This window comes from Pongo abelii, chromosome 16, assembly GCF_028885655.2.
Source record: "Pongo abelii isolate AG06213 chromosome 16, NHGRI_mPonAbe1-v2.0_pri, whole genome shotgun sequence".
Taxonomy (NCBI): Eukaryota; Metazoa; Chordata; class Mammalia; order Primates; family Hominidae; genus Pongo; species Pongo abelii.
Window position 1 is genome coordinate 14,530,288 of NC_072001.2, and position 17,272 is coordinate 14,547,559.

The following is a 17,272-nucleotide window of genomic DNA, read 5'->3' on the forward strand; positions in this document are numbered from 1 at the left end:
TTGAAGTCACAAGGACCCAATATGTGCCCTCTTTCATTGAATGCCAGCAAATCTGTTATTCCATTGGCAAAATCATATTGCTGCTCTCCTGTTCATCTCATATTTATAAAAGGATCATGAGGATGCCAAGTGCTAAAAATGGAGATGGTCTAGTGAGTAGAAAATCCCCACCCCAGGGAGCACACATACATCTCTCCCTACAACCTAATAATGTGATGTGTTTTGGAACACAGACATTAGAACTTCATGAAGTTTTAACTGTTGATTCTTTCCCAAGCATCATCAAGTTATGATTTAGGCAATGTATGACTGAAATGCGTTCATTCATCACTCATAGGCACAATCACATAAATATTGCACAAAATATGTCCCTGACTGAAAGTGAGAGGTACAAAAACATATTTCACTCTTCATAAAGAAGTTTGTGAGGAACTACAACTCTGCGATTGTATAAACACGTTTCCTGATAATACACTGACATTCACAAATGGTAGATTGCACCACAGTGTGTAAACATTTTAAGTTGCATAAACTTCTCCTTGATTTTCAAAGATAACATAACACTGTCTACTAAAATTCCTTTTTGTTTCAACTAAGTACTCTCACATTTATTAGTTTATAATAATGTTTGTTATTAAAGTGTTTTCCACTCAAGGAAAAGAAGTAAATTCCTATGTCAGAGTAACCAACGTGGTTGAAGAATAGGTATTAGCCAGAGACGTCTAGATGGTAACATCAATCTTCAAGCCTCAAAGAAGCTCCATGAACAGAGAGGAATGCCAGGTGTCACACAGCTTTCCTTCACTCTAATTCATTCTTGACCAGAGCCTGTATGCCTGTTCCAGGGACATTTAAACTCTTAAAGGATTTCTTATGATCTTTACTAAATACATTAAGAAGAATGCCAACCAGCGCCCTTTTGTGAACTGGGACAGGAAGTCATGTGATTAAAACAGGTAACATGAACTCTGACTTTAAAATGTATTATAGATACAAATGCTCTAAGCTAGGAAAGGTTTTCCACATCCACAGCCAATGATGGGAGCCTTTCATTCCTCAGAAATAAGCCCTTGTTAGGTCATTGGAAAAGAGTACAACTGCTGCAGCTCACGATGCAATATCTTCACGAGCCCAGAGCATATACAAATCCTAAGGGAACTGCCACAGTACAGTGCTCATTCTTGGCACCAGAACAAATGAAACACACTTTATCCTGCACATACCTGCCAGAGCAGGCCACCTTCCTCTTCTGTGAGATTTAAAAAGCTCCCCCAAAAGGTTATTACTCCCATCACCAATACACAGAAAATGAAGGAAAGGCTGTTTGCAGTTCTCAGCCTTTAAACAGCTCTAAATGTCAGTACTCATAGTGGCATATTACAAAGTAATAAACAGTGCACACTTGAGGGCAAAGCACATATTGAGCTCTTGAAGAGCTCACTGTGATTAAGATGAGATCAAACACAATAGCAGAACATAAGCAAATTTTATCTGAATTCTATAATGAATATGCACACTGCAATAACATTAAAAAAGCATGGGAGCCTATTTCAAACCAGCGAGAAGAGTTTTGTGCAACGACTGGGTCTTTGTGTGTTTGAACTCCCACCATGTAAGGGCAAACTCAATATGCATGCTAATGCCCTACAATTATGAAATTAAAAAAGAAAAATGCTAAAGGATGCCAGAGTGAACATCAGTGAGAGCCACAGAGACCCACTCTCCTTTAATTTTCTACAAATAAACTTAAACTATAAATTAGAAACACAAATAATCATGAGTGGCTGTAACATTCAAATGAAGTACATGAATTGTGTAGGAGATTAACCCCGTAACTTTGTTTCATTTTTAACAATGTCTTGAGCAGCTCTTTGATGATGGTGGTATTTATCTCCTTCCTCTGGGCAGCCAAGCCCAGCAAAAGCATGGCACACAGGGGTTTCTGCCCAAGCCTGGGTGCTCTTGGTGGTCCTGCATCTCACCAAGGAGCTGCACGATTGGCTGTGCAGTAGGGTTGTCCTGGGAAGAACCCTCCCTGGCTTCTCCTTGTGCAGGCTCCACGCTGTTGGTGAGGCTCACCTCACAAAGATCTTTGGAGAGAGGGAGGCGGGGATCTGAGTGGAGTGATAGTCCCCCATGCTCCTGCCTGCTCACCCCACCTGGGGGCTCTACTCACCACCATGCATGTCGGCAGCCCCAAGCTCCTGGGGGGCTGGGGCTCCTGGACCGGGTTCAGCAGCAGGGTTCCGGGCAGCGGCCAGGAATTTGCCGTGCCCCTCGTTATAGTTGGCACAAGCCGCAACACCATCTCCTGCAGCTCCAGCAGCTTCACCTGAAGGGAGGGGTGCTCAGCTGTCAGGCCGCTGCTGGCACTCACCCTCATGCCCACCCCCACCCGCACCCCCACCCCTACCCCCACAGGGATGTTGCACACCCTACCTTCCCCTCCTCCTTGTCCTGGGCCAGCCTGATGATGTCCTCCTCCAGGTGCTGCGTCTTTGGCACTGCCCCCTGGCTCTGTTAGAAGGCGATGCACTTTCCTGCGGGAGGAAAGGGCTCAGACGCTGGGGCCCCTCTCCCACAGCCCTGCAGCTCCCCCTGCCGTGCCCTGGTCTCCCACTCACTGATGGCATCTCTCTCTCCAGTACTGGATGAATCGAACTTCCAGTTTCTCCACATGTTCCCTCAGGTCCGCCTTCTCCTCCAGGAGGTCCATAAGGCCGCTCTGGAGCCAAAATTATGGGGTCACATCTCAGCAGCGACCTGCCTCACCCCTGCCCTTCTTGGCCCATGCTAGGACTCACTCACCTCCAGCTTCTCCATGACTTCCCGCAGGGCCCGGAGGGTCTCCCCACTCACAGACTCGCCCCCAGCCCCCGAGGCTGGGGCTGCTGCCTCTGGCTCCTTCTGGGCTGAGGTGACCGTCTCCGTCACCTGGCCCAGCTTCTCCTGCAGCTCCTTTACTTGCTGCTCCCACTGCAGGGCGCTCTTGTCCTCGTTCTTCTGGACAGAGAGAAGCAAGTTCTGCAGCTGGAGACCCCAGAACTTGGTGTCTGCCTCCCATGGCACCGGGAAGGGTGGAGGCAGGTTAGAAAAATACTCTCCTCTCTCCCACAGCCACCAGAGCAAAGCTCTGGCTCACGGGTGCCTTTGAAGGTAATATTTCATGTGAGGGCTGCACTGCCCCATTTTGCAGGTGGGGAAACAAAGGCCTGGAGGGCTAGGGAGGAGGGCAGGCTCCCCAGGTGAGGCAACCCACCAGCTCCTTGTAGTCACTCTGTGGCTCGGCCAGCTGCTGAAGCCTCTTCTCCTGTTCCCGAAGCCTCTCCTGCTGCTCCTGAAGCCTCTCCTCCTGCTCGCGAAGCCTCTCCTTTTGCCCACGGTTCAGGAGATTGATGCGCCGATTGTTTTCCACCTGAGCCTGGAGCTCTCCTGCCACTCTCTCCAGCTCCTTCCTCAGGTCTTGCAGCTCCACCTCAGAGGGCACTGCTGGGGGATCCGGGAGCAGTGGTTCAGCTGAGAAAGGAAGCAGACCATAAGGGCCTCTGGATTCTCAAAACAAAAAAACAAAAAACAACAAAACACCCTCCTCTTGGCGCACAGCTCCTCTCAGGCCCCCCAAACTTGGCCTCACTGCTAATGATTCCTCGCACCCGGATGGTAGCCAATCTTCCAAACCACTTTCAGATAGAGAGCACTGTGGGTGGCTGACAATGGGCCCTCTTTGCTCATTAGGACACTGAGGCTCATGGAGATGACAAGACTTGTCTCCTGGCACAGACCTCTTTCCCTCTGCCTCAAAGCCCTGCCATCCACCCACCTTCCTGGGGCATTCTAAGCCACCCCCACAGCCCTCTGATGCCAGTCCTGCTGCCAGGTCATGCTAGTCACATCTTACCCATCTGGTTTTTGAGTTTGGACAAACTCCTCTCCAGCTCTTCTACCCGATGCGTATCATGCTTCTTCGCCTCCTTCAATGTGCAAACCTGCCCAAAGCACAGGGGGAAAGGGCCCTGGAGAGAGGGGCTGGTGGCTGGACAGGCTCCCATCTCCCTCTCTGCCCCCACCTCCACAAAGCCCAGACCCAGGACCACCTCTGGCTGCACTATTCCCATTTTAAAGATGCCCAGAAAGATCCAGTGACCTATCTAAGTTGTTGGGGGGGCGGGAGGCTGAAGGGTCAGATCTCACCTCCTGCGACATTTTCCTCATCCTCTGCTGCCACTGGGCCCTCTCTCCTTTTATTTGTAGTGCATATTGATCTCTCTCCAGCTGGACTTCTTTAAGTGACTCCTTCAACTGCAAGAATGGGCACAGAAGTTAGGAAAGGCTGTCACTGGTCCTCACCTGCTCCTGGCCACTTGGGGTCATCTTCCTTCCACATCCCTCCCTCTGCAAAACCTCACCTGTGTCACGTGTCGTTTCAGCAGTATCTGCTCCCTTATGGACTGCTCTAACTGCATCTTCATAAGTGCTTTACTGCGGCTCGAGAACTGGATGGTGAAGAGTGAGAAGTTTCGATCTGGGGAGCCTGGGCCATTCCACACAGTGCCCCTTAAAAGGGCTAGGGCTAAACCCAATATACAGCTTGGCCAGTAAAGACCAAGGCATTTCCAAGCCCGTGGTCTGGTTTTGAAAAAAACTCAGTGAAGTTGGAAGGGACGAGGAGAGAGGTCAGATAATATTGCTATTGTTATGACTATCACTGTTGGAACCTTTATGGAGAGCTTCAGCAGGTACCTCGCTAGCAATCCCATTGAATCCTCGCAACCACCATGGGAGACAGTTACTATGATTACCTCTCTTGGGTAGATGAAAAAACATGGAGTATTTGAGGTTAAGTGCTTGCCTAAGATCACTTAGGCAGAGCTAGGATTTGAACACCCAGGTCTATCAGATTCTCTAAGCCCATTTTTCTTGCTTGGGGTGGGGGCAGAGTCAGGAAGGGAAAAATTAATCTTTTATTCACTTTTTGAAAGGATGATACATTCACATAGTCCAAAACTCAGAAGGTATAAAAGGGAAGTATCTCCTAGCCACCCCGTTGCTCTCTTCTGAGTTGTTTATGGACACTTGCAGACATGTTTTATGTATATTATCATAGTGTGTACACACACACACACACACACGTTTCCTCTCTCTACAGAAAAGGTAACATACTAAAGGTACCCTTCTGTACCTTCACAGTATAAGTACCCAATACCCCACACCCCACCTAGGACTTGGCCAAGACCACGGCCAGGTAAGGGCAGGACAGCCACTTGGCCTCCAAGCTCTGCATCCAGTGCTCGCTCCCCACCGTGCCCCCCAACTCACCCACAGCAGCTGACTCAGCCTCAGGCTGCCTCTAACAACCATACACAAAAGCAGTGAGAAATGGCCATGCTGCCTTCTGGGCAGGACACTCCATCCTGCAGAAGGGACCTTTAGGCTCACTCCTCCATCTGCGAAGCCGGGCTCCCAGGGGACAGCGCAGGTGGTTGGACTCACCCCATCTGGCTTCTTCTGCGTGGCGGCGACAGCACAGAGAGCCCGCTCTAACTCTCCTGTACGCTGTGATGAACGTTGCAGGCGGCCGGCCAGATCCCTGGACTCTTCTGTAATGACAGAGTTGAGATGGTGCTCAAAGGACTCCCCCTACAGACCTGTCAAAGTGCCAGGTTGAAGGATGACAGGGTGCCCAGATTCTCACCTTCAAAGTATCTGAGAGAACGTTTCGTGCGATGCAGGTCCGTATTTAGTTTCTTGTTCTCTATGTTCAATCTCTGGATTTGAACCTTTGGGAGAAAAGCCAAGCAAGTGCTGAAATGGAAAGAAACACTCTCCGGAGGACAGGAGGAAACTTCACACCCTCCACTCACCTCTAGCTCCCTTTGGGCTTTCTGTTTCTCACTGTTTGCTTCCTTTTCCTATAAGACGAGGAAGACAGAGCTCTTACCAGGGAGAGGCAGAGATGGCACAGCAAGAGACATGCCCCCAGAATGCCACCAATGCCCCAGGACAGACCCACCCATGGGACCAGGTTATCAGGGGCCCTGTGGGGATGGGGTGGAATCTGAGGAGTGAGCCTTCTTCCCCAGGCTGGGAGTAGGCGAGACGAGACTGGGGCCTCTACATCTGAGTGTCCCCCAAACCCAGCAGTCACGTCATGAGCACACAAAGAAATCACGTTACTTCTTCCAGCTGATGTTCCACTTGTTTCTTCTGTTGTTTCTGTGGGGAGAGTCAAATTAAGGTGATGGAGGGTGGCCCCCTCAACTCTATTCCCCAGACAGGAAGCGGTAGGCAGGGGCCAGGAATGGATTATAAAGGCAAAGTTCTCAGACCCAATGGGAACAGGAACTGTTCCTAAGCTCCCAAGGACAGAGGATTTGGGTCTTTGTTGGTTTTCAGCCACAGCCACAGAACTCAAAGTATGAATCAGGAATCTCTAGAGAAGACAGTAACATAAACCTCTAGAGATGGAGTTTGAGAAAAGCTCCCCCTGCTGCCAGCTTGTGATTTAGAAAAGTGCGTTCATTCAGTAAACATTTACTGAGCACATACGGGCCAGGTACGGTTCTTCACAGCAGATATAGGATGAAAAGGACAGACAGGAGCCCTTGGCCCTGAGGTTTCCATTCTAGGGGGCCTTTAAATCTCAGACTCTCAGAGCTAACAGAGACCTTTGATACTCACTACCTCCTCTGGAAACATGAGCCCAAAAAGGAGAGGTGGCTTGTCCAGAATCAAAGATCAAATTAGGGACTGAGTCATGGCAGAAATACAGGGCCCCTGACAACCAGTCAGGCCAGCACTTCCCCAAGAGGCAACAATGCCAGGGCATGTATAGTAAGGACTCGAGTAGGGACGTCTGGAGAGGAGAGAGTCGGCAAAGAGGGCAGCAAAAGAAGAGCCATGCTGCATGCCCTGGGGTCCCTCCAGGTGAGTCCTGGGTGCCCCAGCTCCCTATCTGCCCTTGGTGCCAGGGGCCCCCAGCCCCCTTCTTCAGGGCCCCAAGGGGAAACTGGAGCCTAGGATTGGCAGCGTGGAAACAGGGGACCCCACTGGACTCTTACCAAAGATTTGATGGTGTTATTCAGTCGACTGATTTTTACGGACCTCGAGTCCAGGACTGCTGCTTGTTCTTGGCGTGGGCTCTGAGGCGCATGCAGAGAGGAGGAGGTGGAGGAGGAGTTGGGGGAGAGGTAGAGAGAACAATCATTAGGGCTGGGGTGTGTGTGCGCTGTCTCAGCTGGCAGAGGGGCACCCAGTCCCCGCGGTGGGAGGAGGTTGGAGGGCTGGCCTGCAGGGTCACTGCACCTCCATCCAGAGCCTCCTACCTCCAGATCCTTCAGGGTAGCAGATGATGTAGGGCCCTCCCCGTGGATACCTGTTGCTGACTACAAGACATGAGAGTGCACACGGAGATGTTCTGTCCCAATCATTGTCTGAGCCCTCCGACTTTCTTTCTTCCCCATCAACTGGCAACATTTTCTTTTCTGCCTGTCTTGGACCCTTTGTCCCATAACTCCTTTATGCTAACTTCTCTCATGGTTCTTATCTCCCCACCATCCCATCCTGGGGCCCTTTCAGTGACTCCTGATGGCAAGTGACTGTTCTCATTGTCCTGGCTTCCCCTTGAGACTGGGGATGAGGAAACTCAAACAGCAAAGACCATATCCTGGGTGTCCTGGGTGTTGACAGCAGGCCATGTACTAGGGATTAACATAAAATCAACAATTATAAATCTCATTTAAACTGCACAAATACAAGTCCAACAATACCACCTCTATTATACAGATGTGAAAAGAGAGGCCCAAAGAGCTCAAGCAACTTGCCATAAATCATATCCCTAGCAGACGGAGAGGCAGGATTCAAACCCAGAATTCTTTTCTTTTTTGAAACGGAGTCTCTGTCTTCCAGGCTGGAGTGCAGTGGCGTGATCTCGGCTCACTGCAAGCTCTGCCTCCTAGGTTCACGCCATTCTCCTCCCTCAGACTCCGCAGAAGCTGGGACTACAGGCGCCCGCCACCACGCCTGGCTTATTTTTTGGTATTTTTTAGTAGAGACGGGCTTTCACCGTGTTAGTCTGGATGGTCTCGATCTCCTGACCTTGGGATCCACCTGCCTTGGTCTCCCAAAGTGTTGGGATTACAGGCGTGAGCCACCGTGCCCGGCCAAATCCAGAATCCTTAAGCACTACCCAACAGTCCATCCACAGTCTTAACAACTGCCCTCTACTGCCCCTTGGGCCCCCTGTCCCCAGGAGCCTGTCCAGGCGAGACTCACAGCCTCAGATGAGTGGCAACCACCAGAAGTGGCTGTCTCAGGGCTACTGCCATTTGCTTTCCTGTTCCTCTTCGCTGCTGCTGGAACACCAGGGCTGTTTCTCTGCCAATATTCTTTTAACTGTGGGAAAGAAGAGCAGTAATACTCATGAGAAACATCAGCCCCTACAGCCACATCCTCCTTTATAGTTTTTATAAAAGACTCTTATATACCATCTGATTTAATGACACCAACAACTCTATAAGGTGTCACAATCATTTAGGGACTGAGAGGGATTGATATCATGGCTAGAAAAAAGAAAAAAGAAAAAGAAAAAGGTGATACTGGAACTTGGAAGCTCAGTCTTCTGACTCTAAGCTCTGGGGTTTTGCCAAGAATCAGCAGCTGCCAGGGACTAAACCCAGAGGCAGAGGTAGAAAAGTATACATTAAGTAGGCAGGAGCTGTATGTCATGTGGTTTAGAGTTGTACATCCTCACACGTCTGTTAGTGGGAAGAAGTGCCCCAGTACCTCCCAAACTTTTATATCAATGTGTCCTCATGGCAGAAGGCAGCCTTTTAGTGAAATCTGGGAATTTATCAGAAAGAGGACAAACCAAGCCTCATTTCAGAGAGAGGTCTGGTATACTCTTAGAAACCTATGGGACTGCCATCCCTAAGTACATTCATGTTTTTTCTCTTGATCTCAAGAGAATCAGAGGAAACTGATGCTTCAGAAAGGTGTCCCACATTTATCCTGTGGTACTCAAAGTACCCAAGGTTGAGATAATATGAGGAAGATTCAAGCTGTCAAGTTCAGTTTCCCAAGATCTATTCCACAGAAGATGAGCAAATCTCACTTCAGAGACCACTGACTGAAGGGCAGTCTGGTCCCAGAACCATGGAGAATTAGAATATGAGGTGGAGAACTCAGAAAAAAATGTTAAAATCTCTCTGGAAAGTAGAAGCCTGGGAGAAAACCAAACCAAAGCCATTCTCCCATCGCCACCCAGAGATACTGTCAACGTTTTGAGCTCACGGGGGAAGGTAGGCTTTTCCCACTGTCAATGTCTTTTAAGGGAGTCAGGCAGCCTGAAACCTCTTGCTCCTGGGTCCCATAGTCTCCATTCCCCTTCCAGCTGGAAATTTCTGCTGTGACCAGAAGAACCAGAAACGGTGTGACAACGTTTAGGGGACTGGGTCATAAGACCAAGGCCAGTCTTGCAGTAATGACAGTTAGTAGGCAGACTGTGACATCACTACATTCCACTCCTCCTAGTGCGGGGGAGGGACCACATCAGCGCGATGTCTGAGTCGCCGCTCCACGATGCGGGAGGGAAACACAGGGTTGTGACCCAGGTCCTTGGAGATGCCAGCACAAAGAGCCCAGGGAGGTCGACCTTGAGGCAGCAGGAGGGGAGGGCAGAGTCTGCAGCAGGGAGCCCCAGGAGTCACCAGCCCAAAGTCACCCAGGGACAAGCGGTGAGGGCAGGGCCTGGGGGGCCCAGGTCCTTGGAGACGTGAGCCCAAAGAGCCCAGGGAGGTCCAACTTGGGGTGGCAAGAGGTGAGGGCCCAGTAATGGAGTGGGGAGCCCCAGGAGTCACCCGTCCAAAGTCACCCTGGGGTGATTGGCGAGGGCAGGGACTGAGCTGTTTGCTGAAGGGGCAGGGCTGACTGACAAGACTTTTGTAGGGGAGCCCAGAAGGGCTGGGGTTGGGGGGCAAAGTCCAGTGTGCCTCAGGAGTAGTATGGACTCTGGCAGCGGTCTTGTCGTCAGAGGGGATCTGTGGCTGAGTTGGGGAGTCATGACCTGGTACGTCTTTACCTTTTTCTTGGCTGCAGCTAATTTGCTCTGTCGAGTTTCTTCTGCCATTGTGGGGTGGGGAGGGAGGCGGGGTTGGGGCCACGTCAGCGAAATCCCAGCGAGCACCGATCAACACCTCCAGTCACCTAGCAGGCAGCTGCGTAACTGAGCCAGAGGAGGCGTAACCAGGGCCCCAGTAGAATGCAGAATAGGGGTGTGGCCTTAATGCTCCAAGCCCATTGGTCAATGAGAAAGATGAAGTGGAAAGGGGGCGTGGCCAGGCAGCAGTGTGTCCAGAGGGACCTGTGGCTCATTAGGAAAGCTGCCCATGCAACCACTGTCCCCACCCACTCTGAGAGAGGGGAGGGCCTGGCTTTTGCTTTAAAACCTTTAAGACTTTAAAAAACATATGTGTGTACACTTTATATATATGTGTGTGTCTCTCTGTGTGTATCTATGTGTTCCTCCAGAGCTGTCTTCATCAACCAGCTTCTATGCAAGGTCTATGATTTTGGCCTATACCTTTCATCTTCAAATACTGTACAAAAATTACCAGTATTACCTGAACTGAGATACAGATCCTACAAAAGTGGGAAATCCATAGCATGCTTGATGATTAATGAAGCAGACTATATTATCCAACATTCCAATAAGATAAAATAATCAAAATGATTCCTTTTTTGGAAAAATGTTTCTCTTATTCTCCTACATTATTATTAAGCTTTTTTTTTTAAAACAGGAAAGATGGTTAATATCTGTAAAAACACAAAGCTTTTGGGCTGGGTGCGGTGACTCACACCTGTAATCCCAGCACTTTGGGAGCCCGAGGTGGGTGGATCACCTGAGGTCAGGCAGTAGAAGTGTGAGCCATCACACCCGGCCAGCTTCATTTTAGAACTCTTTCCCCAGCACTCCATATGTTATGAATAATTCCTTTCTTCTTGTTTGGATAGCATTTTAGTCATATCTCTATTACCCCACTTGTCACATGATAATCAGTGGCTCACCCATCCATCTCCCTTGATTGCTCATGGGCTCCTTGAGAAGAGTCTGATTTTCAGCACCTTGAACAGTGTGCGACACATACATGCTTCATATGCAGAGAAGGAAATGATTTCACTACAGCGTAATTATTCCCAGAATTCAATGTCTGTATTTCTAAATTGTTCCAGATACTCTGCCAACAACCTGAGAATGTTATGTTTTTTCCCCAAAACTTCCATCCATTACTGTGTGTCTATGGTCATAGTTAACTTGATTGTGACGTCACCTTTGGCCAAACCCATTAATAGATTTTTTTTAGGTGATTTTTAATTTTAATTTTTGATTTTGATCATTTCTTTTCTGTTTTTTAAAGCTAGCAGTGTTTGATAAACTTCAACATCTCTATATCCCTGTGTCTTTGACCCTGCTGGTCTCTGCTTGGAATAGTGTCTCAAGGTTTTAGTCACTTGGAAAAAATTTCTACTCACCCTTAAAGAATCAGCATAAATAGGCTGGGCATGGTGGCTCATGCCTATAATCCCAGCACTTTGGGAGGTGAAAGTGGGCAGATCACCTGAGGTCAGTAGTTCCAAGACTAGCCTGCTCAACATGGTGAAACCCCGTCTCTACTAAAAATACAAAAAATAGCTGGGCATGGTGGCAGAGGCCTGTCATCTCAGCTACTCGGGAGGCTGAGGTAGGATAATTGCTTGAACCTGGGAGGCAGAGGTTGCAGTGAGCTGAGATCGTGCCATTGCACTCCATCTTGGGTGACAGACTGAGACATCATCTCAAAAATAAAAGCTTAAATAATACCTTCTCTGAGAAGCCTTTATATTTTCCTATTCTTTCAGGAAGTGTTGAAAATTCCTCAACTTTTGAAACATTTATGCCTCTATTACTATGTATCAGGCAGTCAACTGAGTGCCTAGGATAGAAAGATGAAACCGTAGATCCTGCCCTTATGGAGCTCATGGTCTAGTATGGAAAACAGCCATATGAACAAATAACCACACTATAGGTCTTCAGAGCTCAAGTCCTATGCTAAATACTGTGAAATTAATGTTCTGTGAGGTTTTGAAAGTACTAGGGCCAGAGACAATATGGCTGCTTGGATGACTTTCCATCCAAGTTAACATTCGGCCCTCATCACAAAGGGAATACATGTGTGCCTCTTCCTTGCAACCCACCAGTGCCTAACACATCATATCACCACTTTTGAAATTAGGAAACAGGCTCAGAAGTCCAAGAGCTTGACCAAAGTAACTCAGCTGGTAGGTAGCAGAGCCAGGTCAGTATGATTCTTCTTCAATATCCTGCCAGCTACATGGGCAAGTGGCCTCAAAATCAACAAAAGTAAAGGTGGACATGCATCAGTGGAGAGAGGCTCAAAAGGAGGATTTTATACACAAGAATAGAACAGAAATATTCTGGAAGTATATCTGTGCATGTGAAGCAGGAGGGGGCACACCAGGTTTCACCCTGGCCAAGTGAATCTATAATTCCAACCTAGGCCTCGCCCCCTGAGCTCCAGACTTAGCTATCTGTCTTTCTTACTCTAATATAAAATCCACAGGGCAGGACCTTAATCTCTAGCTTGTTCACACAGATTAAAGCAGAGTCTCGCTTATAGTAAGTACTTAATAAATACATGAATGAATAAGTAAATGATCAAAGAAGCTAAAGAAACATTCCACACTCTTGGGGGAAGGGATTATCATGAAACAGACCCTAGCAGTCACTTACAAATACAGTTGACCCTCATTATTTGTGTATCCCATATTTGCAAATTAGCTTACTTGCTAAAATGTCTTTGTACTCCCCAAATTAATACTTGTGGCACTTTCAAGGTGGCTCCTGGATAGACACACAGTAGTGAAAACTCTGTCACTCTTTGCACATGTCCCAAGCTAAGGTCAAATAAAGTGACCTTGGTCTGCTTGTTTCAACTCTCATACAAAGATGACCTGAGCACAGCGACAGTAGAGGACACTGCAGGATAGTGCAAGAAGCTGTGGCTCTGGGGCCAGTTGGACGGGGTCTGAATCATAACACTGGCACCTGTTAGTGGAGCAGCCTCATACAAATCGCTTGCAATTCTGTACTTCCTTTATTCTTTTAGAAATAAAGAAAATTCAATCTACCAGTATGAGTTGTTTTTAGGAATTAAGATGATAACCTACATGACATATGTATTTATGTACATATTTACCCTGGAAACGAGGGTTTGCTATTTGGTTAACTCAGTGTTCCAGGCAACTTTATAGAATATTACTACTGCAAATAATAAGAATTGGCTGTAATTATTTATAAAGAAATAACAGAGATGTAGACAAAACAATTATTTGGATGAGCTAGAGGCAGGCTTCAAGAAGCTTCTGAAGAAACAGAACTTCCGCAGGCACTTAAGGTGTAGAAAAGGTTTACAAGGAGATAGAACGGCACCTACAGAGGAAGGTCCAGGTAGGGTCAGGAAATGGCATTTCAGGAAGTCTAGAGCAGTAGAAGATGAGGCCAGAACATGGTGCCACAGTGCTTCTCTGCACCCTGTATACACCCTGTACTGCAGAACCTCACTCTCCGCATTTAATTCTTGGTTTCCAGTTCTCTCTTGCATTAAACTGTGAGCCCCTCAAGGTCGAGGTCTCTAAGAAGAAGCCATAGCTACAGTCCTCTAAATTTGAAAACAAGTTATTAAACACAGATACACCCAAGAAGACCGTACAAAAATAATGTTGGATTTCAATTGCAGTCATAGAAATTCACAACTGGTATACATTTGCAATCTGCCCAGGATTTTTCTCTGATGACTGCTGTAACTCTGTCATGAACCCTTTTCATTGTTTTAGACACCGAGACATTTGTTAGAATGTTTGGGAAAGACATTCTAAAAGAGCAAGAAAGATCTTGATCTTTTTTGTGTAACTGATTGATTGGTTGACTGACTGAGATGGGATCTCATTATGTAGCCCAGGCTGGTCTAAAACTCCTAGATTCAAGCGATCCTCCTGTCTCAGCCTCCCAAGTGGCTGAGACTACAGGCACATGCCACCATGCTGGGCTCTAGCGTGATGTATTTATAAGGCTTAAACATATGGTTCATTATACAAGGCTGCCACCTCAGAGTAAAGATTTTTTTAAATTCACCCTAATAGACTTATTTCTCTATATGCAAGATACAATTTTACCGTAGTAAAACACAAGGAAACATACTGATATACATATATGTTACAAAGAGGATAAAAAAAGCAATATAATTTTCTCCACAAAAGCTTGCAAAATCCTGGCCAAAACACAGTAAACAGGATGTTAAACTCACAGCTTACATTTCTCCAATGAGACCTATGAAAAACAATGCCAGTTTTTGTACAGTCACAAAGCTAAGCACTGTTAGAATTTACAAGATTTGATTAACTTGTATATTCTCCCCACCCCGACAGACAAGTCCCAAAGGAGCCTAGCCGTTTTACCCCAACATTTCAATCTCCTCCAACCTCCAAAATAAAACCCTCACAGTCCAATATCTGAATTTATATTTTCAAACGTCCAAAATCTTAATCAAAACAAAGAGCAGTGCATTAGCTTTGCCGCCATAGAATTCTTGGTATAATTTTACTTAGGCACATCACAGATGGTACTATTACCTAAAAACATATGGGTAGAACCAACATTACTAGAAACCAAATCGAATATATTATGCAGGTGAAAGGGAATAGGGAGTGTTGTTTTTAAACAGATTCAACGCTGTGATTCTCCACTCACAGGTTAGGTGCGATCAAATCACATAGTGCTGTCCAGCTAAGTATGTCCTATATTGTATGACAAAGTAGGGTAACCAATTATTTATTGAGGATGCGTTGGGTACACAGAGGCATGCCAGAAGCTGTAAAAGACTTCATTCTTTCCCTCAAGAAACTTCCAAGTTTGTAGACAGCCTGATAGAAGGTAGTCGAAAGCAAATACTTCAAGCAGTATCCATCACAATTGCCTTAGATATTTACTCTACCCTTCTACAAGCCTGAATATTTCGAGACCCCCTTTCCTATCTCCCATGGACTCTATGGCTCAACATTCTTTACAGCCACAGGCTTTCCTGGACTTCACGTTATTATTGAATCAGCATGTCTCACTATCTGCCTCCTTCACCAATTAAAATTCCACTTTACATCCAACCACCACTTTGGCTTTGAAGCCACTGCCTGATACTGACACTTTGTCGATGTAGAATGACGATTCTTATACGTCTCTGTCTACTGATTAGGATCCTACTTTTAGTAGAAACAGTGCCATTGACTTCCAATCAACTAGTTTCAATAATATCCGAAATACTGGATAATATTTGACAATACTCCCAAAACAAATAATGAGTGATGTTCTCTCAAACACACATATAATCAAATGTGAAATTGAGAAGATGGGGGCACCTTAGACTCAGAGATTGTATTCAGGCCTTTGTAGATGATGCATTTATTTGACATAATTATGCATTTAAAACATAAGTTAAATTGTCATCAGCCTGAAATTTATAGAGGCTTTTGTTGGTGAGAAACCTATTTTATATATAATCGTTTACCCATAGAAAAGTTTTTGATTAATGTTATCTGTTAAAGACTTCAGTTCACAATATTTCCCCGTTAATAGTATATATGTTTTTGGAGCTGATCTGGAGAATTCGAGAACCACGTTCTAATTGCTATCTGATGCTATTCTGGGAGGACAATTCATTGGCTTTGGGTTGCTGGGGGTTGGAACTTGAAGGCACGTCTGAGTCTAGAGATCTTGCCACTGACTTTTGGAAAGTCTGTTGATTCTACCTTTGGAAGTGCCTTTACATGCCTTATGGAAGGCCGGGCATGGTGGCTCACACCTGTAATCCCAGCATCTTGGGGTTATTGATGAATAAATCAATTTGGGAAATGCTTGGTAAATTCAACGGGACCTCTCAGAACAATGAATTTATATGGCCACGATGTTTTTTGTTTTTTTTTCCAAAGACCATTCGGAAGACTTTCTAGTACACCAGTTTGGGAACTGTTGGTGGAGGAATCAGGGTAATTAGGATTTGGACTATTCCAGGTACAGGTTGTCACCATATTCAAGGAATTGTTCTTAGTCTTTGTATATATCCGAATTAACTATAGCAAATTAACAAGCAGAAATATAAGAATTGGGCCTTGGAGGGAGGGAGAGGGCGAGAGAGGGGTAGATAGAAGTTTCCTATTTTAACTATGGTTCAATTCTAAGCATTCTACAATTTCATTGGATTTTTTAAACTAGGAATTACAAGGGTGTTTAACTTCCAAATTCATGTAGCTTTTGGTTAATCTCTTCATTATTAACTTCTAACCTTAATTGCTTCATATTTAAATTATAAGTTTTATGGTGTGGATGGTATGAATTATTTTTCAATCTTCTGACTTGCTTAATGGATTAATATATAATTAATGTTTCTCCCACAGTCCACATATGCTTGAGAAGAATATAGAATATCTGATTATTGGGTACAGAGGTCTATATTTGTCCATTATATCACGTCCATTCAGGGGTTATTCAAATCTATATATGGGCATTCTGTGTAACTTACTTATGGTAAGCAGGGTATGTTGAAATCTCCAAATAAAATGGCAGACCTGTCAGTTTCTCCCTGTGGTTATATCAGTTTTTCCTCCGTATTTTGAGTCTATTTTGATAGGTAAATAAAATATGAAAATTGCTACATCCTAATTAACAGTCATTTAGCATCAAGTTGTTACTAACGCTTTGTGTTCCAAAATCCTATCTTGTTTGAAACTGAAGCTCCATCACTTGTTTTTGGTTAATGTATACTGGCATATCTTTATCACTCTCTCTCCTTTATACAAACTTTCAATCTTTTCACATCCTCATATTTTCAATAAGATGGATTAAAACAGCTGGATATTGTTTTATTAATTCCATCTGTCTAACTGGTAACATTAGTCCATTTACATTTGTTGTGACTGATTAATGTGGACTTCCTTCTGTCACCTTTAGAACTTCCATTTCTCTCACTTTCCAATATCTCCTCCCGGGATTCCACTAAGACATATTTTAGACCTCATTCTGATCTCCCTCTCCCCACCAACCCCACCAACTTCTGCCCTATCATTTATCCTCATGTCTGTCTGTGTAACATACGGACTTACTTTTTGGAGATAATGGTCTAACCAATTAATCCTTTCTTCTGGTGTCTAATCCACCCACTCAGTTTCTTAT

The 17,272-nt window shown here is 45.9% G+C and overlaps 1 protein-coding gene across 10 annotated transcripts; it reads right to left on the minus strand.

The window, feature by feature from the left end:
* Positions 1–1,690: 1,690 nt before the first annotated feature.
* Positions 1,691–10,234, minus strand: LOC129050237 (golgin subfamily A member 8B-like). 10 transcript variants are annotated; one of them, XM_054531999.1, is made up of 16 exons: positions 10,076–10,234; positions 8,272–8,391; positions 7,059–7,139; positions 6,175–6,213; positions 5,862–5,909; positions 5,693–5,777; positions 5,491–5,597; positions 4,407–4,493; positions 4,192–4,299; positions 3,899–3,986; positions 3,260–3,516; positions 2,809–3,000; positions 2,625–2,725; positions 2,440–2,540; positions 2,177–2,332; positions 1,691–2,090 (listed from the first exon to the last, which is right to left on the minus strand). In XM_054531999.1, the coding sequence occupies exons 1-16, from the start codon at positions 10,121–10,123 to the stop codon at positions 1,888–1,890; spliced, it is 1,821 nt and encodes a 606-aa protein (XP_054387974.1). In that variant the 5' UTR covers positions 10,124–10,234; the 3' UTR covers positions 1,691–1,887. The 10 variants fall into 10 exon arrangements, with proteins under 10 accessions (XP_054387974.1, XP_054387972.1, XP_063572420.1 ...); XM_054531997.1 differs by having other exon boundaries at positions 1,691–2,114; XM_063716350.1 differs by having other exon boundaries at positions 2,180–2,332; positions 2,809–3,003.
* Between the last annotated feature and the right edge of the window lie 7,038 nt (positions 10,235–17,272).